Genomic DNA, 21,151 nt, shown 5'->3' with positions numbered 1-21,151 from the left:
TGGACTTAACAAACAGCCAGCCTACCTACCTAGCTAGGCAGCCAGCCAGCCGCGAGCCCGGCGGCGCGCGGGGTGGGGTCGGTGTGTTGGTGGGGATCCATCCAAGGAGAGACAGCTCAGGCAAGAATGAAGACGTCACACAGACATCTGACATCTCGCTAGGCCTAGGGCAGAGCCAGAGACGTCACTCTCTCTCTCTCTCTTGGTATTCACACTCACACTCCCCCACAGCCCATTGTGGATGCGCGCCGCGTCCGCGTGCACATTTGAGCGATTCTAAGATCAGGTCTGGCACCTCCCCACTGGAAACGAACATCTGAGTTTCAAATCTCGAATAAATCTCGAAGCACACTTGAATGCTCACTTGGCAGGTAACATATGCGCCACGCGCCCCAACCGCTCCTCTGGTCGCCGCCGGCCTCCGCGGCGGCGGCGATGTCCCAGCGCCACCCATCGGCCAGCCCTCAGAGATCGATCGATCGGCGCTCAAAGTCGGCTTCAGATCCGAGAACGCTGCTGGCGCCGCCGCCGATCCCAGCGGCGACGCCAGCAGCTTCCTCTGCTCTCCAATGCGCCGAGAAGCGACGCGGGGGTGCTCGGCCCGCCATGGACGACGAAGCTCCGCCGGGCGCGCGTCGGCCGGTCCGGTGGCACCCTCTGCGCGCGGCACCTGCCGGCGCCCCGACGACAGCCGTCGCGCCACCGCTGATGGAGGGGCGGTCGGCGCCGCGTGCCGCGCGCCGCGCCGCCGGGTGGGAGGGGCACTGGTGGTGGCCTGCCTGGCTTCGAGCGGGGCTGGCGGGGGCCGCCCCGTCGCGGTATTTTTTTTTCTACTAAGCAAATTCCGAGCCAATTGAGGAAACTCTAGCTGGCAGGCTGGAAGCACTGAGGGACGGCCGATTTCCGCCCAGTGCCCCAGTGGCAGGCCTGATCTTTCGCTCATTTTTGTGGAAGCGATTTGATCGGTGTGCGTGTGTCACGACCTTCGCGCGGGGGCGCGAAACACGAAATGACAACTCCTCCTCCGAAATGCTCAATTATAGTGCGTCAGTCTGTGGTTGCGCGGTGAATCAGGTAACGGGTCGATGCCACCCTCGCACCTGGACCTGGCGAATGCCCGGTGCTCCCGACGCCAGCAATGCTCCTCGCTTCTCGGCTACACACAGCCCCAAGAGCTGCGCGTTTGCCCGTGTGTAATCCTCCACGTGGCGCCGCACAAGCTGCTCTTGTCGATGGCCTGAGCGGTTGGTGCGGCGGAAGACCCTCGCGACCTGATCGGCGGACGGCTGCAAGTTACAATGAGAGGTAGGAAGGCGGGTTGGGGTGTAAGGCCATCTTGTGAGTCTCCTCTGTCCCGACACACCTCCTCGCGGAAGCCTCTCGGAGGGTTCCCGCTCTGACCGAAGCCGAGCCACTCGCCCAAGTCGTGCGGCACTGCCGACGGCAGCCGGTCGTAGTCGAGGTGTCGATAGAAGGCGCTGTCTATCCGTTCGAGCTGCGGCACCATCTCCTCACGGATAATCTCCGTGAACATCTTGAGTGCGGATGTCGCCTCGCCGCTGAAAAAATGCGAGCGGCCAACAGCAGATGCCACCACGTCAAAGGCATTCCGCACGAGTACCTAGACGAGTAGAGCGGGCGCTGGCAGTTAGCCATTCGAGGAGACGGGCGGAGCTGCACAGTCCCCACGCTCGCCAGGATTCTCAGATCGGCGCCGTGGCTCTCAAAAATTTCGGCAAGTATGCGCACGTTTGGGACCTGAGGCAAGGGACACAGCAGCCACCTCGGCACGGGCCCATTTCGAGGTGGCCCCGGTCCGGTGCGAGTGACCTGGTGACGCTTGCACGCGCCGCCATAGTTTGGGTAAGAGAGCATGCCTGTTCCGGAATCAGTGAGTCGCTGAGGTGTGGAGAGAGGGAGACGCCAGGGGAGGCCGCAAGGAGAGCAGACCAGTACCCCAGCCCATTATAGTGTTGACGGAGATGAGGCCTCCGCTCCCCGTACGCAGGAGCGCGATGCTACGCCCAATCGACCGCACCAGCCCGGGGAACTCGCCACGGGAGGCCGACCACGGCCGGCTGCTCTTGTTGGCCGCCTGCTCGAAACGCGCGCCAAACAAACCTCGCCGGCCCTACCGAAGGATGGGAATTGAGCGGCGATCCGGTGGGTCCGAGCCTACCCAGCCTCCAAGGGCAATGCACCTTGTCGCTTGAGAGCAGCTTGCGGAGCGCCGCGGCGTCGCGGCATCGCGTGTTACCCGACTGCGCGGCGCAGTTCCCAAAGACGCGCTGCAGCAGGTGATGCCCCGACGACTCGACCCCCATCACAAACACGAATCGGTGGCTCGCGACAGCCGTCTTCGGAAGGACACGTGGGTAGCCTCGAGGCTCATCGGAGGGTCCCTCGTCTAGGTGGTGGCAGGTGGGCGCGTCGGGGCCGCGGCCGAAGCGGTCGCGCCAGCGGTGGTGCTGCAGTTTGGAGACGGTGGCCACGGGACCCGACGCGGTGGCCACCATCGACGGTCGGACGCAAGTTAGGGACGTGTCACGTGAACTCGAGTGAACCTAAAATTGCAGAGGCGGTTAGTGGTGCACTAACCCCGAGAAACCCTTCGGGTCACTCCTCATCGCAAACCCTGTCAGCAGTCCTCCTCCGGGAATGTACGTAAGAGCCACATACATTGAAAATGTTTGGCCGTTGCCACCTACCTGGCGAGCTGGGGTGTGGAATAATGGGAACCTTTCCCTCCCTCATGTCAGGAAAAGAAAAAGCCTTGCTCAGGAACTGGCTCATGGCCGCCGATCGCTCGTGGGCCTCTCGATGGTGCCGGGCGGGGAGCGAGCCGCTCGACGAGGTGCTGGTGCGCGACGTGGAGGAGACGCAGCGGCCGCCGATTGCTCGCTACTTTGCCGAGGAGGGCAACGCCTCTCCCGCCTCGCCTCGGCTACAGCGCGCCACACAGCTCGAGTTGCTGAGGCTCTGCTCCAAGGCGCCGCATTCGGCGACGCGCGAGGCAAACCTCGCTGCGCTGGCCGCTTCTCGGCAGCGATTGCTGCAGGCGGACGGCGAGGATCTGGGGCAGGAGGACGAGCTGGCCGACGAGTTGCGTGCCTTTTGCGCGAGGCACGCGCTGTGGCCGCACGGAACAGAGACGCTCGTCCTGCGGCACTTCCGCGTCGGTGGCCGCGGCCTCGCTGCTGCAGCCGACCTGTCTGCCGGCGACACCGTCCTGGCGGTGCCAGAGTCGCTGCTGCTGTCGAGCGAGAGGCAGCGGCGAGGCAACAGCTCCGCACTCCGCCCGATGCCTGGTTGTGAGGCCCTCCCCGCCACACGCCAGGCTCTCGTCGTACGACGGCCTCGCCGCCGCCTTGTCTGCCGCCGCCGGCGACTCGCTCCACGACGACGTGCGGCTCAGCCTCGCGCTGCTGCTCGAGATTGCGCGAGATCAGGCGGGCGCGTGGGCCGAGTACTGCCGCTTCCTGCCCGAGCGGCCGCCGAGTGCGCTGCACTGGGCCTCGCGCCAGCTGCAGAGGCTGGCGCACACCCCGCTCGTCGGCCGGGTGACTGCGGCGCGCGAGGCGCTGCGCGAGGCGCACGCAGCCCTCCTGCCAGCCGCACGGCGGGGACGCTTGAGTGATCTCACCCTTGTCGCCAGGCGCACGCAGCCCTCTTCCCGGCGCTGTCGCTCGCGCTGCCGCAGCTCTTCCCGCCGGCGAGCTTCTCGTGGCGCCGCTTCCTCTGGGCGTACACCGTCGTGCAGACGCGCGGCCTGGTCGTTGGCGGCGGCGCGGAGCCGCGCGCACGCCGCACGGTGCTCGCCCCCGTGGCAGACTTGCTCAACTACTCGCCGACTTCGCCGCTCGCGTGGCCGTCCCTCGAGGCTGCGGGCGCCGCAAGGCCAACGGGGCCGGTGGCGGAGGGGCCTCCTTCAGCCACGCTCGCACTCACGTTCCGGCTGCTGAGCGCGGTGCCGGCGGGGCGGCAGCTCTGCCTCTACTACGGCCACCCGCTCGCCGCTCGAGAGTCTCGAGCTCGGGGGGCCCTTCCTGGGCCCTTCCCCGAAGCTTCTCGGAGCCTTCCTGTAGGCCGCCTCTCCTCGCTCGAGAGCCTCGAGCACTATGGCTTCGTGGACGCGTCGGCCCTGGAGCGAGAGGCGGTCGAGCTGTGCCTCGAGCCTCCGGAGGAGGAGGGCGAGGAGGGCGAGGAGGGCGAGGAGGGCGAGGAGGGCGAGGCCGACGCGGAGGGCGGCGAGGAGGGCGGCGAGGAGGAGGGCGGCGAGGGAGGGGACTGGGCGGCGGCGGCGGCGGCGGCGGCATCCGGTGGCGGGGCGGTGGCTCTGCTCCGCCGCGCCGCCCTCGCGCGAGTTGGGACGACGCACTACTTGCGCGCGAGCGGACCGCCGAGCCGCCGCCTGCTGCGGGCGCTCCACTGGGGCACCGCGCCGGCGGAGGAGCTGCTGCCGCTCGCGCGCGCCGGCGCGGATCCTGCGGCGGCGCCGCTGACGCGCGAGGCGACGGGCCGCGCGCACGAGGCCTTGCGCGCCATCCTCGCCTCGCTGGGAAAGCCTGGCGGCGGCGAGGAGGGCGAGAGCGGCAGGGCGGCCGACGTGCAGGCGGCCGGGCCGGGCGGTGACATCAGCGCCTATCTCGCGTTTGAGAGGGCGGTGGTGGTGAATGCGCACCGGCATCTCGGTGTGGCGGAGAAGAGCGCTGCGGAGACCTAGACTACCTCTAGAGCAAACTAGACGCATCGCGAAATACGCTTTGTGGCAGTGTGGCTGCGCGCCACGCCGCGCACGCGCCCGCGCGCCGCCGCCGCCGCGCGCGAGGTGGGTGGGAGAATCTTGTTATCCAGGAAACCACCGCAAGCAAAAAGATGCAAGAATGCACCTACCGTGTACCGATCTACGACATTGTCGCGGAGACTTACTAAACGTAATCTCTTTTTGGCCCCCTTGGTGCAGCGGCGCCACGAGCTACGTGTCCGTGAGATGGCACCAATCTGCAACGGCCAACAACGCCGCGGCCACCAGCGGCGTGAGGGCTGCCGCCGCCCGTCCCGGGCACCGCCAGCTTCTCCCCGCCGCCGCGGCGTAGCGGCCGAGGTCTGGACGCTGCCCGATGCGTGCAGCGCGATGCACGAGACGGGCGAGGTCGACGGCGTCCAGGAGCGCCGTGTTTGCTCCCCCGGCGCGGCGGGCTGTGCCGAGGTCCCACCTCCGCCGCCTCACCCAGCGCGCGTCGCCAATCACCGCCACTGCAGCGCTCGGGGAGCCAGCCTCCAACGCGACCGTCTGGAGCTGCCCGTGGGCGCAGACGCAGAGGTCAAACAAGAGGGCCTCGCTCTTGCCTCGAACACAGAAGCTGAGACGGATGGCGCCGCTCGACGAGCGCTCGAGCCGCTCGACCGAGCACGACAGTCGTAGCGTCCCCGGCCTCAGACTTCGAGCCAGCAGCATCTGCAAGCCTTGCTGCGGATATCGGGCACCGTCGTCGTCCCCACTGCTGCTTCTGGAGGCCGCGCCGCCGCGACCGCCGTGCCCTCGCAGCCTCGTAGCCTGGCCTGCGAGCCCTAGCTCGTCGAGCACGGCCTCCGCGGCTGGCACTCGGATGTCTCCCGACACCTGAGGATTGTCGAGCGCCTCGGTCTGCTCAAAGACGACAACATTGCAAAGATTGGCCTGCTGAACGGCGCGCGCAAATGCAAGTCCCGAAAAGCCGGCGCCAATCACGGCCACGCGCATACACACTATTTTGCTGGCGAGCCGGATGCCGACACACCAAAACGCGGGCGGACTCGTGAGCTGTAGGGTTCGGCAGGGTTCGGCCAGGCTGGGTATTCGGCGGGTGACCTGTGAATGACCGCACTGTGACTACCAACTCCGTTTCTTGAGGTCGAGCGAGTGGTCGGCTCTTTCTTTTCGATTGTAATCCTCGAGTCCATAGACACCTCACTAGACCCCACATACGGTCTCGTCCGTGCCTCGCAGGCCGGTGAGATTGCTAGAGGTCGAGCAAGCTGCTCTAGCCTCACATGTCACTTCCTGTCGTCTGTTGTTTGAGTTGTGCCCTTCCTTGTTTGTTTGTGCCCTTGGCACCGTGGAGTGCTGGGGGGGGCGACAGGGAGGATGTGGCCCTGAGTTATGTGTACGCCGACTCAGGGTGTGTGGCAGCCAGCTGGCTGTGTGTCTTGTGAGCCTTTTGTGTCTGTGTGTCGCTCGTGCGTGTCGTCATCATCTGTCCAGCGTCCACCCATACCGCGTTGGTGTCCAGTCCGAGCCTGGCTGTTCTTCACCTTTCTACCTACCTACCTACTCGAGTTGGGAGAGAGAGATTGGAGAGAGATTTTTAGCTTCCGGTGATCGTCCTTCCAAGACCCTTGCGCCTTGGCCTTGCTCTCCAAAAGACTTAGAGCTCTTGCTTGCCGCTCTTCTGTCTTCTCAGACTCAGTCTCTTCTTGTGACCCAGCTTGTGACGGTGCGTGTGTACACGAGCGAGGAGTGAACACTGAACAGTGATCCGGAGCCGGACGCGGGACGGATATTGTCGATTGAAGAAATCACACACCAAGATCGTTCAGGGCGGGGACACATGTCCCTAAATCCCACCTCGTCATCAGAGTTTCACCGTTTTCTTATTTCTACGGCTCTGACCTTTTTTACACGCATTACGCATACGCTTGGGCCTTGGCGCTTGGGCGTTGGGGGGGAGCTACACACATGCCTCATGCGACATGGCAGCCCTACCTACTTTAGCCTAACGTGTAGTGTACACATTCTCACATACGTTCTCCCCCCCCCCCCCCCATCTCGCACATGCAGTTCCCGCTACCTAACGCCGCTGCGCGCGTACACATACACAGTACACAAACCCTGAGCGGCGTTCCGGAGCGTACCCGTTTCCCGATGCGGCCACGAATCGGTGCCACAGCGTCAGAGAGACAACCTATCTAAATTTCCCGCCTGGCTTTCTCGGGCTCGCCTGCCGTGTCTGGCCAAGTGCCGCGCCTCACTTCGGCGGCTGGCCCGTCGCACGCATCACAAAGACGACCTTCCAGTCCCCGCCCTTCTTCTCCAGCGTAGCGGAGAAGACGGCATAGTCGTCGTTCTCGTCGCCCTTGTAGATGAACTTTGAGTGCTTCGAATACGTCGCCACGGCTGCGTTGCCGCCCGCAAAGATACGGACCGAGTCGATCGAGACGAGTTCGTCGGATTCGATGACGACGTCCTCCGACGCGAACATTGTCGCCCACTCCGCTTTCGACAACGGATTCCCGCTCGGGCGGATCATCTGCACGTCGTCGTCGGCAAAGAAGGTTTTCCAATGCGCGTTGAACTTTCCAATGTCGAACTGGAGGTCGTCTCCGACCAGGCACTCGAACGCGTTCTCCTGGTCCTTGCACATCGCCGTGATGAACGTCCTCACTTCCTCCGCCATGGTTTTGAGCTTTCGGTGGGCTCCTGCAGCGGCGACGGCCGGCGGCGGGTAAGGCGGTGGGCGGTGGCGGAGCGCGAGAAAAGCGAAGCGGGGAGGGAAGCAGCGCATGCACGCCTGCTCGCTCACTCAAGTCGGCGTGAGCAGAGAGAAAGAAAAACGTTTATTTATTAACAACGAAGGCGCTCTAAAAAAAGAAAAAGTTGGCCTGGGCGAAGAACGCCGGTCTTTCTTTCTTTCTTTCGACGGTGTCGGCTGTCGGGAGGGACTACACGAAGGGACGGGCCCGTCCGCGCAACTAGACTAGCTAGGCGACACAGGCACCCCCACGGCGGCCTGCGAAAGAGGCCGTCTGCGGATTGCTTGAAAGAAAGAAAACGTACAGCGCAAGGGAGGATGGGAGGGCGCTGCGCCAGACTTTAGTTTTCTTCTCGAACCCAAGGCGGAGTTCGTCATCCAGGCTGACGACACGTCGATTAGGGCGGCCAGCGCTGACGCCGAGAATGTGCACAAAGGCGCTCAAGGCGAACAGGAAGGCGCTCTGCAACACGGTGTCCAACGTGAAGAAGGTGAAGTACTTTCGGCCTGGAGGCGGAGTGGAGGGCATCCCGGCGGAGCAGCTCGAGATGCAGGGCGGTGAGCTCGTCGGCCTCAAGCTAGTCGGCGTGTACTTGGCCCCGGACACGGAGGCCGGGCGGAAGTGGCAGCGCGACAACCTCTCGGCTGACTTTACGGCGCGCTTCTCGGTCCTCGAGAGGGTCGACCAGGCTTCGAGACGACGACAAGAACCACGATGTCCGGCAGCTGCGGTACTCGATGATGCGCTGCCGCAGCTCAACGCCGTACTACTGGATGCGCACAATGTACCCGTGTGTGGTCCGGCCAGTGCTCGAGGAAGTGGTGGAGCCGGCGCTCAAGAAGTCGTTCGTGCAGCTGGCTGAGGCGGGCCACAGCCCGCAGGAGCTAATCGACCAGGCCTGGGCGGAGGCCCAGCAGGACGGGCGCTTCGGTGGCTGCGGCCTCGGCGGGCAACGCACAAAGGGCGGATGCGAGCTTTGCGGCAGCTGTCCTCTCGGTCTACCCGTCACTACGTGACACCGTCGCACTGCGGGGCATGCCCCTCTCCCCGGTGGCAGGGGAAGAGACAGTGCCGATGCTGCAGCACTTTGCGCAGCACTACAATGACATCAGCCAACGGCGTGGCGATGTCGCGCGCATCTACGCGGTGCGTGCACAAGACAAGGAGTTTGGCCTCTGCCACACGGACGAGCTTGGCTGCTTCTGTCCGTCCATGCTGCCGTCGGCGCAGCGCATCCCGCCTATTGGCGACCTTCACGCAGCAGAGCACCTCTCCAGTCCCGAAACAGGGCACGCTCGCTGCTGTCGGGGCCCACGAAGCGTGGATCGCGTGCCTGGCGGCGTGCGAGGAGATGGACAAAAACACGCCGCAGTCGGAGGCGATTAAGTCCAGGGAGGCGACTCGCTACATCTCGATCTCCCAGTTCGGCGCCGCTGGATGGCTCGACATGCGCCCTGATGGACTCCACCACACGAAGATGGTGTCGGCGATGTTCCTGACGGCGATACAGCGCAGGCACGGGCTCTACTTGTCGGTGATTGCCCCCACTTTCGTCGAGAAGGCCGCCGCGGGCGTGCACGTCACGGTGGGAGAGTACAAGGGCGACTCCCTCGCCAACTCCAACAAAGGCGACCGCACCTCCAAGCACAATGGGGTGCTAAGGGCCGCCCAGAATGCCATCCGGGCGCGCTCGGTTGGCAGCATCATCCTCGGGGAGAAGGAAAAGCCCGAGGTGACGCGGCACGTCAACGACACGTCCGTGACTGACATCTGCGAGCTCGGCGGTGACTTCGCCACGATGCGGGACGTGCATTACGAGGTCAAGTGCTGGAACCCGCTCATCAAGTCGACGACGTCGGGGAGGGGCTCGTGGGACAAAGGTGGCAATGTGGCGTCGGTGGGCCACCTCTACGGGTTTGTGGAAAGACGCTGGACAAGGCGTTGACGGCGGTCGTGGGGTGCAAGGAGCGTGGCCGTCAGGTGGACGGGCCGCTCGACCACTCGACTGGAAAGGGATGGGTCAAAGACCACGCCCCCGTATGGAGACGGGTGGGTCAAGAAGAATGCAGGCTGCCGGTGGATGGGGGCGCAGTACTACGATGCGAAGTGGATCAAGAAAGCCATAACGCGGCTAGTGCTCGTGGAAACTTTGGGTGGCATTGCGCCGCCCACCAACCAAGGAAGCGGCGGGCACCAAAACACGGACCGGACGGTGTACGGGGCGGCGTCGGCGAGCGCCTCCTCCTTCGTCGTCCACCACACGCAGCAGGTCTCCATGGCGGCGGTGGCGGGCGACGCCGAGAACATCAACAAGCAGGCGGCCAGGCGCGCGCAAGATGCGCACCAACTGGATCAAGAACAAGCAAACGGCGGACGGCTTCTTGCGCTCAGCCGCAGTGGAGGGCGCCCGTACCGCCTAGCTCCGCGGACTGGCCCCTCCACCCTTCACGTACGGATCTCATGTAGTCCCACAATAAGCTCTGTCCTTCACCCAGTCTGGTCGTGGTCGAGACCGAGGTGTCGAACTGAGAGCCACTACTGGAGGCTACCTCCGGCCACCGCTCGACTACCCACGCACATGGCCGGTCCTGTGGCTTGCCTGGACTCGCTCAGAAGCCTCAATTCGCGCACACCTTTGCTCTCTGGCTCCCGCGAGTGCGTTCAGGCCACTCAAGCAGGCGACGCCGAGCACCCGCAGCGCATCTCGCCGGGGCGCCACCTATCGACCCGACTGATTGGCAGCATCAAAGCCGACCCCATGACGGTCCTTCAGTCCACGAGATAGGCAGATGCGCCCTGATCTCGGTCCAAGACGGCCAACGCTGTGTCCGGCACCTGCTGGCTGCTTCACGGGGATGCCCCCCCCGGACACATGCTGCAGCCCCGAGTGGATGTATTGGTCGATTGTGGGTCCCACAAGACTACTCTAGTAGGGGCCGGGCGCTTGAGCGTCGGCGGTACACCTGTGCAGATGTTGCACGGGTGAAATGGCTCCTCGTACAGGGTAGGGGGCAGGTGGTGGGTTTGAGTGTCGTGAGTGCTTGCAGCCGCGAGTGCAGCACCGTTTGTGACTCCCATGGATGCAGTTGGGTGGGGCACGGTGCTGGGGGGCGGTCCGGTGCGCCACAACAGCCTCCCCGGCTGACCCCCATCCAGTTCGACACCTCCATCCTGACCGTGGAACCCCAACTTCAACCGGTCATATCTCGGGCGGACTGGCACCTCAGGAGCTCATCCTGGGCGGTTTTGGGGAGTCTTGGGGGTGTACTTGAAGGTGGTAAAAAGAGTTTTGCACCGCAGCTTAACCGGCGGGCGTGCTTTGAAGCGAAAAAAAGAAAGGTTTTATCGCTGTCGCGTGCGCTTTTCTCTCACCCTGCAGCGCGTGTGCGAGGGCCAGCTCGAATGGCAGAGGGAGATCCGCAAGAGCTGACGCAAGAAGGGTCCGACGCCCAGCCTGCGGCGAAGCGCGCAAAGATTGATGCAAGCGACGCTGCCGCGCCGCCACCCGCGACGCATGATCCGAGCGCAGCCGCCGCCGCGCCGCCGCCCGCGACCAACGCTGAAGCGCACGACACCGCCGCGGCGCCGGCCACCGGCGAAGAGCGAGCGGCGCAGCGCGACGAAAGCGCCCCCTCTGATGCCACCGTGGCCCCACAGGACGACGGGGCGAGCGGCGGGCCAGAGCCGGAGCAGCCGCCGCCCGCGTCGACCTCTCTGTCGGCTGACCCGCCAGCAGCCCCGGTGCTAGCGCCGCCGCCGGCTCCGGTGCTGGCGCCGCCGCCGGTGCTGGCGCCGCCGCCCATCCCGCCGTGGGGGCAGGCCGCGCCACCTGGCGGCGCGGCGACTGCGCCCGCCCCGGCCGCGCCGGAGGGGGCGATCTCGAACGAGGACCTGGTCGCGCTGCTCAAGCAGCGGGAGGCTGCGCGGGCGTCGCGCGACTGGTACATGTCGGACCAGCTCCGCACGACGCTGGAGGTGCCTCCCGCCGCAGCCCCCCCACTCCCTCCCCCCTCCTCGCCTCCCCCCCTTCCGAAGGGCCAACCCACGCTTGAGCGGTGCGGCCCCTCCTCACCGCCGCGCGTCCGCCACCCGCCCAGTCTCGCGGCGTCACCGTGATCGACGCGCGCCGCGGCTCGGGCATGACGGTCGGCTCGTGGACCACGACCGACGGCCGATCGGGCGTCACGACGGGGCAACCCCCAATACACTCCCCACGACGGGGCACCCCCACACACCCTCCCCTTCGTTCCCTCCCCCCCTCCCGGCCCCTTCCCTCCCCCTTCCCAACCCCCCCTCCCTTCCCTCCCTCCCTCAGGCCAGACTACTTCGCCCCTCCGCCCGCTGGCATGGCGCGCCTCTAGATACAGACACGCCAGTCTCTGCGCAGCAGCCACCGTGCCGGAGGGCCGCGCGGTCAGCTCTCGCGCTCCAGCCGCCAGTGTGCCAGAGGGGGGCCCCTTTGGAAGGGGGGGGACCCCTCAGTCCTGGAGGGGGGGGACCTTTTGCCCGCCCGACGCCCCTTGTTTTAGCCCCCCCCCCCCCCCCTCTCCCCCTCTCCCTCACCCCCCCCAGGCGGCGCAGGGCGGCGGCATGGCGCCTCCTCCATACGGAGGGCCGCCGGCGGGCGGCCCGCCGGCCGGCGGCCCGCCAGCGTCCGGCGGGGGTGACACTTCGCACTTTGGGAGCGGGTACGTGACAAACGAGGAGCTCGGCGGCCTGCTCAAGGAGCGGGCGCAGGCGCGCGCCTCCAAGGACTACGCCAGCGCCGACCGGATCCGGAGCCAGCTCGAGGCGAGAGACGCAGCCGAGATGCAGCCGAGACGCAGCCGAGATGCAGCCAAGATAGACCGCCCACCCGTAGCCAGCTCGAGGCGCGGCCGCACACCACCGTCCCGTGCGAGTCGCTCGTCGCACGGTCCGAGTCCTCTTCTCGCCAGGCGCTGAAGCTAAGAATATTTTATGTTTTCTTCTCGCCAGGCGCGCGGCGTGCACATCACCGACCAGACTCGCTCCTGGGCGGCAAACGACGGCCGCTCGGGCTCCACTTCCGGCCCGAACTTCTTCGCCCAGCCGTTCGGCGGCGCGGGCGGAGGGCAGGCGCCGCCGCCGCCGCCCTACGGGTTTGGAGGCGGCGGAGGCCAGTTTGGCGGCGCTCCACCGCAGGGCCCGCACGGCGGCGGCGGCGGCGGCGGAGGCGGAGGCATGGCCGACCACGTGATCCACGAGAAGCTGGTTGAGCGCGAGAAGGCGCGGGTGGCGCGCGACTACGCCAAGTCGGACCGGATGCGCGACGAGCTGCAGGCGGCGGGCATCTTCGTCAAGGACAGCGAGAAGCGCTGGAGCGCCAACGACGGCCGCTCAGGCCCGATCCCAACCGCGAGCGGCGGCTACGGAGCCGGCGGCGGCGGCGGCGGCTACGGCGGCGGCGGCGGCGGTTTCGGCGGCGGCGGCGGCTACGGCTACGGCGGCCAGGGCTACGGCGGCCAGGGTTACGGCGGCCAGGGTTATGGCGGCCAGGGTTACGGCGGGTATGGCGGCGGGTACGGCGGCGGGTACGGCGGGGGCCCGCCCGGCTACCAGCCTCCTCAGGGAGGCGGCGGCCCGCCGCAGCCTCCTTCGCAGGGCGGGCCAGGCTTCGGCGGCCAGGGCGGCGGCGGGTACGGCGGCTACTAGTGGGCTCGCAGCAGCCGCTCAAACGTCGCGTTTTGGCCATTGCTCTGCTACGCCGCCGACTGCCCCTCTTCCGAGCCGGTGCGTGGCGGCGAGCCGCGGCCATTGCCGCTGGTGCGGTGGCGGCGGCAGCGTGCATCGGCAGGCTGCGGAAAAAGCATGGGGAAAAGGCCCGCGTCACGTCGAGGAGGGCGGGGGGGTACATACAGGGGTGACGCAGCGGAGAAAGAGATTCAGCACCTGCACCTGTTTTAGTTTTTCGCGCCGATCCGAGTAGCTAGAAAAGCTAGCGTGTGAACCCAAAGACAGTTCGCCTGACTGCCCTCGAGTGACTGCCATGAGTGTCGCGAGAGAGATTACTAACCAAAAGAGAACGGGTTCGGCCACTGAATAAACTACGGGGTGTGGACCCTGAGTTGACCAGGGGTTGTGCGCTGGGCCCTCCTGCTCGGCTCCAGCCAGTAGACAAGTCTTGTCATCAACAGAGTAGAAGGATCTGACCTCGGGGCCGATGTGACCAAGCGCTGGTAGCGTGGTTTGACCTCACACCCATGGTCTCACAGTGTGCCGGCAGTCGCCGAGCAGTGTCGCTCACCAAGCCTCAGCACAAGTGACTGAGGGCCAGTGAGGGCGAGCCCATCGCTGTCACAGCTGTGGCAGCCGCACAATAGGCTGTGTCAACTGTGCAGAGTGTGTGAGCAGCAGAGGAGCTGCTCTCCAGGCTTCTGTCGCAAAGAGCTGCATGCCACCGAAAGCGCTGTCGAGGTTCGCCGAGCGCGGCGAAATCCGGGGACGCCGTCACCGACGAGCGCGTTGGAGTATTCACTCCGGACAAAGACGGGGACACAGCGGACGGTGCGGGGTGTGTCCCCGTCATAGCGGCGAGGCGCGGGACCGTCTGTGGCGAAGTGTGTTGCGTCCCCGGATTTCGCATTTCCCTCAACACGTCCGCTCCCTCTACAGGGGGGGGGGGGGGAAGCGGAAAGCGGGGCGGCGACCCCCACCGCAAGGCCCCGAAACGCGGAGGGGCTTGGGGGTGGGTGGGTTTCTGGGTTGGTTGGGAAAGCTCTCCGCCGGGCGGGGCGGGGCCCCAAGGGCCCAGGCACATGGAATACGTGGTTCAGAGCACAGGCCGTATTCACGGACGAGAGCCCTCAACCCACAAATGGCTGCCGCCTCCCCACGGGTACCCCTGCCGACAAACTGTTCCATCTGCCCCGCTGAGAGACGCAGCACTCGGTTAGGTTTAGATGGCAGCGCAGTCGGGAGTGTGGGCCGCTGAGGCAGATCCTCAAGCTTGACTCGATTTGGTCCCATGAGTGTGAGATCTGGGTTGTGCGTTGAGGCGCTGTTCATTCACACATAAACACAACCCCGGAAGACGCACAAGCTCAGACAGTCGAGAAAGGGATAGACAGCAACGACAGTCAGAAGTCAGCGCTGGGCATTCACACAAAAACAGATTACACGAGCACGGATGGAGACACGCACGAGCGGTCCGGGAGCAAGGCGAATGCAGCCCGATGCTCCATCCACATTCCATGCCACAGTCCTCCCTCGCGTCTGACGCCGCCGCCCCCGATGCTCCAGCGACCTCCCTGTCCCCCGACGACGCCGCAAACACGCTCGCAGTCGCGCTTGCTCTCACGGAGCTTGCCTCCGCCGCCTCTCCTAGCGCCGCTTCCGCCGGCCACGCCGCCTCTGCCCTCCGCCTCCTCAGCCGCCGCTCTTGATGCCGGGATACGATGTTTGAGCCCAGCGCACGAAGCGTGCCGCGTGGGAGACGTGCTGAGTCTGCGCGCCGTGTGTCTCGACCACCACTCCCTGTCGGCAGCTGGACCGGCTGGCTTGACGCCGGCCCATATCGCTGCATTCGAAGGGCACGCGAGCTGCCTTCGTGCGCTCCACGAACTTGGCGCCGCGGCGAGTCTGTCCGCGACGGACGAGTACGCCCGCACGCCCGCACACCTCGCGGCCGAGGAGGGCCACGCCGACTGCCTGCGTGTCCTCCACGAGTACGCCAGCTTGAGCCTCACATCGGCTGACGCCATCGGCTCCACGCCCGTACATTTGGCGGCCGAGGCCGGTCACGCGGGATGCATCCGCGCGCTCTTCGAGCTCGGCGGCCACACCACCAGCTTCGCGGCGCCAGACGGGAGCGACTTCACGCCGGCACACTACGCTGCTCAAAATGGCCACTCTGACTGCCTTCGGGCGCTGCACCAGGCCCTAACCGCGGTGATACCGCCGCAGCTGTCGGCTCTGCGGCGCATCTCCGCCACCGCCACCGCGCGCGCGCGGCCCCAGGCCTCGGCGTGGCAGACCGTGCGCAGCGAAGAGCTCCGCGCCAAGCTCTCCCTCTCGTGGTGCCCTCCCGGCTGCCTCGGCTCGCCTGCAGAGGCTGCCTGCACTAACGGCCACAAGGCTCGCGCCGCCCCGCGATCCCAACACTCGGAACCATCTCGGAACCATTTTGGGACTATCTCGGAACCGTTTTGGGACCTACATGCCTCCGCCCCTCCGCCCCCCAGGCTGCATTCCGGGTGCTCGCCGGCATCGGCGGCGCCGTCCGCTTCTGGGAGAAGCTCGCGGGAAGTCCCGGACGAATCGACACCGACTTCCCGTGGCTCCTCTCGGACCCGTCCCTGCTCAACCTGCGGGCCAAGCGAGCCTGGCTGCACGCTCGTCTCGACGCGCTGGTGGGCTGCAACGCCGCACTGGCCATGGAGAGGGACGCGCTCACGCTGCAGCTGGTCGCCCGCCGCAGCAGCCCGCTCGACGTGTCGGAGTGGCGCCCGGGCGACAGAAAGGGGGAGTGGGGCCGTCACGGGGACGTCGGGGCGTGCGCCGCCCTGAGCGTCGACGAGGCGACGGGCCGGCCCTTCTCCGGCACGGCGGCGACCGCGCTGGACGTGCGCTACCAGGGCGAGGCGGCGGCGGGCGACGCGCTGCGACGCGAGTGGTTCGAGCAGGCGACGGCGGAGATGGTGGACCCGCGCCGCGGCCTCTTCTTGGCGAGCCAGGACGGGCTGCGGCCCAACCCGCACTCGGCCTCCTCGGCGGGCGAGGACCACCTCTCGTACTTCGCGCTGCTCGGCCGCATCTGCGGCCTCGCACTGTACCACCGGGAGACGGTCGGCGTGGCGTGGTCGCACGCCTTCCTCAAGGCCGTTTTCGGCTACCCGCTCAGCTTTGACGACCTCGCGTCGGTCGACCCCGCGCTGCACCAGTCGCAGAGGACGCTGCTCGCCATGCCGGCCGAGGATCTCGGCGCCATGTGCCTCTGCTTCGAGGTGCGAGGCCCGGAGGGCCTCCTGCCCGAGGCTGGCGGAGGCGAGCCTCCCCTACCGTCGCAGGTGGACGGCGACGAGGCGGTCATATACGAGGAGTCGTCCAAGCGGCGGCGCGCCACTGAGCTCAAGCCGGGAGGGGCCGACGAGCCGGTCACCGCAGCAAACGTCGAGGAGTACCTGCGGCTGTACGCGCAGCACAAGCTCCTCGGCGCCGTCGAGCCGCAGGTCGCCGCCTTCCGCGCCGGCCTCGCCGTCTTCCTCGACGGGCGCCCTTTCGCCTCCCTCCGCACCTGCTGCACGGTCGCCGAGGCGCAGTCGCTGCGAGGCGGCGAGGCGGCGGTCGGGTGTTCGTCCGAGTTCACCCGAGCTTCGCCCGAGACCAGGTCCAGCTGCTACTGTGCGGGGAGGCGGCCATCGACGTCGACGACTGGGAGCGACACACGCGCTACGACCCGCCCGAGTACGCACACTCTAGGGGCGTCGCGTGGTTCTGGCGCGCGGTGCCCGTTCCGACGTTGAGCTCGGGCCATCTCGGGTAACCTCGGCGATCTCGACATCGCAGGCGCGCGGTGCGCGACCACCTGACGGAGGCGGAGCGCGCGCAGCTCCTCTTCTTCGCCACCGGCGCAACGCGGCCCCCTGCTACCGGCTTCGCCTCGCTGATGGGCTACCGTGGCGCCGAGCAGCGCTTTACGGTGGCGTGCATTGGCGGCGGCGCCACCGGCCGACTCCCCACGGCGTCGGCTTGCTTCAACCGTCTCTATTTGCCCGAGTACTGCTGCGAGGCGCACCTGCGGGCCAAGCTGCGGCTGGCGCTCGCGGGGGCGCGGGGCTTCCACGAGGCGGCGGTGGCGCAGCCGACGACCGGCACCGAGGTGACGGTGCAGGCGCCGCGTCGCTTCTGGGGTGTGGGTTGAGGAGGTTGGCGTGTGCCGTCTCGAAAGTTGACCTGAGTGCGGAACGGCCACGAACGGAGAGTCTCGAGTGGACAGAGAGACACACGTAGAGCACAACACCGTCGTGTTACGCTTTATTCCACAGCGTGATTAGTACATTGATAATTGATCGCATGTGTGCACATGTACATGTGCATGCACATGTGTAGTCGAGTGTCTTCCACACAAACCCCCTGAGGCTGAGACGTGAGAGTGAGAGCCCGGCAGCGCGGCACCCTGTTACGGCTAGCTGTTTTTTACGCGCGTGAGCCCCCATGTGAGGGCGTGTTCCAGTTCGCCGACCCACAAAGCACAATCTAAATCATTCATAAAAAAGAGAGCCGCATGTAGCCCACAACCCCCCCCTAGTCGCCGACCACACCCACAAAGAACCCTGCACGCAAAGACCGCAGGGCCCATCAGGGCGGGGACCTGTTCCTTTTTACCCATCTCCTAGTAGAGGTGTCCGTTTTATTTATTTATTTACAAACCCCCCCCCCCAAGAGCCAAGTCCTCAGCTCACCTTTTGGGAGGCGTACCTGTGTCTGTCGTCTCACCTTACAGTATTACATGCACTGCAACGGGAGTGCGCCTGGCCCTGCCGCTGCCCCCGGGGGAGCTGCGCCGCGCCCACAGGTGACAGGCAAGAGCGATACTCCCCTCTCCTGGAGCGAGAGCGGGCTCAGAGAGCTCCAGCAGGAGTCCTCAGCTATGGACCGCTCACACGAGCGGTACCTCGTCTTGCGGCTTGCTAAAACCGAGGTTGGGAGCGCCGCTGCCGCCGCCGCCGCCTTCGTGCTTGGCCTTTTGGACCATGTTGTTGCCGATGTAGCTCGCCGCACCTGCGACGACCAGCAGGGCGATGCCGTACACGGGGTTGTAAAAGAGCCAGGCGATGGCGGTGGAGAACGCCCAGAGCCCGAGCGCAAAGACTGCGGCCACACAGGCGACCATGCACTGCGCGACACCGGCGATGTACTCGCCGACGCACGGGACGATCTGGGGCGCAACGGCAAGAGGGCCTCCGATCATCATGAAGCCCGCAAAGAAGATGCCGTAGCATAGGAGCCGGACCAGCATCGTCATCGAGTCGAGGTTCGCCTTGAGCACGCCAAACATCTCTGCTGGCGAGAGCGCCTTCCCCATATAGTACTCCAGCTCGCGCGGCTTGCACGGAGGGAACCACCCACCGCCCGCCTCGTACGGCTCGAGGGCGCCTGGCGAGCCCGCGAGCTGCTTACCAATCCCCGAGACGCTCTCCGCAGTGTACGCCTGCATTGTCAGCTGGCGGTCTCCCAGCTGCGCCGAGTTTGGGGTGTAGATGCGGCCGTCCCCAGTCTTATAGTAGTAGACCGCACCCTCCGTTGGCCCCGTCTGGCTCATCAGCCCTGCCATCGGGTCGTTGCTCTGAACACCCTCCTGCGTCTGCGCCCAGCCTGCAGGCGCCGGGATATCGATCGGCGCGGGGCCCATGTCCATCGTCTGTTGCAACTTCTCCTGGGTGAGCGCAAACTGGGCGACTGGTTCGCCTGCCATAGGAAACATACCATCCGCTGAGTTGGGTCGCGTGGATGAGCTTCAAGACGGGCGCCCGCACCGAGGTCAACACTCGGCGCGTAGCTCTGCGAGAAGCCCAGCCCAGAGGTGTCGAGCGACAGATCCGACGCCGACGGTTGCGAGTTCAGGCAATTGGGGCCGGGGTCCTTCGCGTTTCTGCCGCAAGTGTAGCGGATATTATGTTGATCGATACGCGGCGCCTACATGTCGGTTGTCTCGCGTGATATTGGGTGTGCGTCAGAGTGCCTCCCAAAGTAAGGCGCAGGCCCGCCATGCTCGTCCAAGTCTTGGTATAGCAAAAGCACGTGTACGTTGTCGTCCCGCCAAGGTTGTCCTTCTCCTCCTGGCTGTAGGTTTGTTCGGTCCATAGATACATCTGGACTGTCGAGGTCACCTGAGCACGCGGTTGCTCCTGAGCAAAGGCTGCCACGCGGGGTGCTGGGGCACCGTAAGCGCGCCGCAACCTTCAGTGCACCGGGGATGGTCGCGCCCGTGACGCTCTCAGTGACCTCCGCCGTGTCCAGCTGGACGGGACAGGTGTAGTGGACGAGATCGCCCATGTTGGCCGCATTGTTCTCGCACGCCGTGTCAACGATGATGGCCTTACCCGCGTCAAAAGCGGCGGAGGTGCACACCGAGTTGCCTGAGGAGCAAGTGGGGTCGCGTGTGGGAGAGATGTGGTGTGCTGCCCCTCCCATTAAGGTTGCGCTGCCCTCGTTCCAGACCACAAGCCAGCAGCCAACTGGCAGCAGGAGAAAACCTGTGTACACGTCATGCACAACATGTCACTTGTCGCAGAGAGAGGCTGTGTGGCGGACACGTGTTGGACGTAGCATGCGCTATGACAGCTCAGCAAGGTGTGGAGAGTGCGCCGATAAGGACGCCGCAGAAGGAGTGAAGCAGCTTCTGGCAGTAATTGGTGTGGCTCGTGGGGTTGAACTCTTCGTCCATTGCGCCCGCAGTTGAGAGTTGTCCGGCTCGCTCCCGCGCGGAGCGACGGACGCGAGCGGACCGACCCGGACTTGCGTGTTGCGACTTCCGTTTTCATGCGGCAGCTTATTTTCTTTCTTGACTTGAGGGAGGACCACATCTTTTATCCTTCTCCTAATGTGTCCCTCATCTGTATTAGGAGGACAGGAATGCGCAAAAAATGGACATAACAAAAGAACGCCTAAAACACGCCACCACACACGTATGTGCCGCAGCAGACCGCCACGGCCCTCGCGAGATCGCCCGTTGATCGCCGACGGGTAGCGGTCCACACGGGATATGTCGCTGCTCATTGGTTGCCAAACTCGGGGCGGTAGCCGCGGTTTGAGGTGCCGAAATCGGGTTGCCGCAGCTCTGAACGCTGCCCGAACTCGAGGGTAGTGCCGTCCGAGGTGCGTGTGTCTACGCTCGGGCCACTCGCCGCGCTGAGGAGCGTGCAGAGAAAGACGACACCAAAGAGGCCTCCGAGCAGCGTTTGCGGTGACGCGTCGGTCAAGTCGGGAAGCTGCACGTTCTTCGCCTCTCTCGCGACGTCGGTGAGGCCGTCCTTGAGAGGCTCTACCGCGCGCGAGATGTCTGTCTTCAGCTTGAACTTTGTCGCACCGCCCTCCGCCTCCAGCCGACGCGCAAACTCTGCCGCGAGCGCATCCCCGTCTTCGCCAGTCTTCTTTGGCTCGTCGTCTGAAAGGGCTGCGCGCGGCGCTCGAGAGCGGAACGGCCGCGCGACCGAGGGCGGAGGGACCGAATGCAACGCAGCAGCGAGGCTGACAGCAGAGATGATGACGAGCCAGCGCATATGTGTTTACAACACCAGAGCCAAAACGAGCTTTCCCCGAAACCGCGTGAAAAGAATTCTTCTTTCTGACACGTGGATGCCACTCACCGTTCTCCCATCCCTCCCTTGGGTTGTCTGTTTTCTTTCTTTCTTTTTGCCACTCACTGGCACGACAAGCGCGGACTGGCGCGGACTGGCACAAAGAAAGAAGAAGGCGCCACTGCCCTTCCTGATCGTCCTTCCAAAATCCTTCGGGTCACTCCTCATCGCAAACCCTGTCAGCAGTCCTCCTCCGGGAATGTACGTACAAGAGCCACATACATTGAAATCCTGCTCGTGCAGGTGGGGACCCTGTCTCCTCCCCCATCCCTCGTTTGGGGTGTCTATTTTCTTTCTCTCTTTCTTTTTCCTTGTCTGCT

General features: G+C 65.5%; 9 protein-coding genes across 9 annotated transcripts; 5 read left to right on the top strand and 4 right to left on the bottom strand.

Annotated features, from left to right (window-relative positions):
• Positions 1-314: 314 nt before the first annotated feature.
• Positions 315-779, top strand: EMIHUDRAFT_368399 (hypothetical protein; the record flags this gene model as incomplete). Its single annotated transcript, XM_005774761.1, has 1 exon — positions 315-779. A coding segment is annotated over exon 1 (331 nt), but the record flags the coding sequence as incomplete, so codon positions are not given.
• Positions 780-2,791: 2,012 nt separating this feature from the next.
• EMIHUDRAFT_116789 (hypothetical protein) lies at positions 2,792-4,723 on the top strand (the record flags this gene model as incomplete). The annotated part of the gene is made up of 3 exons (XM_005774760.1): positions 2,792-3,255; positions 3,338-3,560; positions 3,656-4,723. The coding sequence occupies 3 exons, from the start codon at positions 2,792-2,794 to the stop codon at positions 4,721-4,723; spliced, it is 1,755 nt and encodes a 584-aa protein (XP_005774817.1).
• A 252-nt stretch (positions 4,724-4,975) lies between these two features.
• EMIHUDRAFT_240411 (hypothetical protein) lies at positions 4,976-5,743 on the bottom strand (the record flags this gene model as incomplete). The annotated part of the gene is made up of 1 exon (XM_005774759.1): positions 4,976-5,743. One exon carries the CDS (start codon positions 5,741-5,743, stop codon positions 4,976-4,978), a length of 768 nt encoding a protein of 255 aa, XP_005774816.1.
• A 1,279-nt stretch (positions 5,744-7,022) lies between these two features.
• EMIHUDRAFT_49070 (hypothetical protein) lies at positions 7,023-7,307 on the bottom strand (the record flags this gene model as incomplete). The annotated part of the gene is made up of 1 exon (XM_005774758.1): positions 7,023-7,307. A coding segment is annotated over one exon (285 nt), but the record flags the coding sequence as incomplete, so codon positions are not given.
• A 4,150-nt stretch (positions 7,308-11,457) lies between these two features.
• On the top strand, positions 11,458-13,185 carry EMIHUDRAFT_240408 (hypothetical protein; the record flags this gene model as incomplete). The annotated part of the gene is made up of 3 exons (XM_005774757.1): positions 11,458-11,487; positions 12,739-12,828; positions 13,102-13,185. 3 exons carry the CDS (start codon positions 11,458-11,460, stop codon positions 13,183-13,185), a joined length of 204 nt encoding a protein of 67 aa, XP_005774814.1.
• Positions 13,186-15,042: 1,857 nt separating this feature from the next.
• On the top strand, positions 15,043-15,306 carry EMIHUDRAFT_45210 (hypothetical protein; the record flags this gene model as incomplete). Its single annotated transcript, XM_005774756.1, has 1 exon — positions 15,043-15,306. A coding segment is annotated over one exon (264 nt), but the record flags the coding sequence as incomplete, so codon positions are not given.
• A 782-nt stretch (positions 15,307-16,088) lies between these two features.
• EMIHUDRAFT_54248 (hypothetical protein) lies at positions 16,089-17,293 on the top strand (the record flags this gene model as incomplete). The annotated part of the gene is made up of 4 exons (XM_005774755.1): positions 16,089-16,475; positions 16,539-16,775; positions 16,859-16,981; positions 17,066-17,293. Coding segments are annotated over 4 exons (975 nt in total), but the record flags the coding sequence as incomplete, so codon positions are not given.
• An 837-nt stretch (positions 17,294-18,130) lies between these two features.
• Positions 18,131-19,803, bottom strand: EMIHUDRAFT_240406 (hypothetical protein; the record flags this gene model as incomplete). The annotated part of the gene is made up of 5 exons (XM_005774754.1): positions 18,131-18,939; positions 19,008-19,123; positions 19,279-19,361; positions 19,432-19,610; positions 19,797-19,803. 5 exons carry the CDS (start codon positions 19,801-19,803, stop codon positions 18,131-18,133), a joined length of 1,194 nt encoding a protein of 397 aa, XP_005774811.1.
• A 443-nt stretch (positions 19,804-20,246) lies between these two features.
• Positions 20,247-20,753, bottom strand: EMIHUDRAFT_240405 (hypothetical protein; the record flags this gene model as incomplete). Its single annotated transcript, XM_005774753.1, has 1 exon — positions 20,247-20,753. The coding sequence occupies one exon, from the start codon at positions 20,751-20,753 to the stop codon at positions 20,247-20,249; it is 507 nt and encodes a 168-aa protein (XP_005774810.1).
• Between the last annotated feature and the right edge of the window lie 398 nt (positions 20,754-21,151).

Source organism: Emiliania huxleyi (assembly GCF_000372725.1).
Source record: "Emiliania huxleyi CCMP1516 unplaced genomic scaffold EMIHUscaffold_308, whole genome shotgun sequence".
Taxonomy (NCBI): Eukaryota; Haptophyta; order Isochrysidales; family Noelaerhabdaceae; genus Emiliania; species Emiliania huxleyi.
This window is presented reverse-complemented; position numbering and strand designations above follow the sequence as displayed.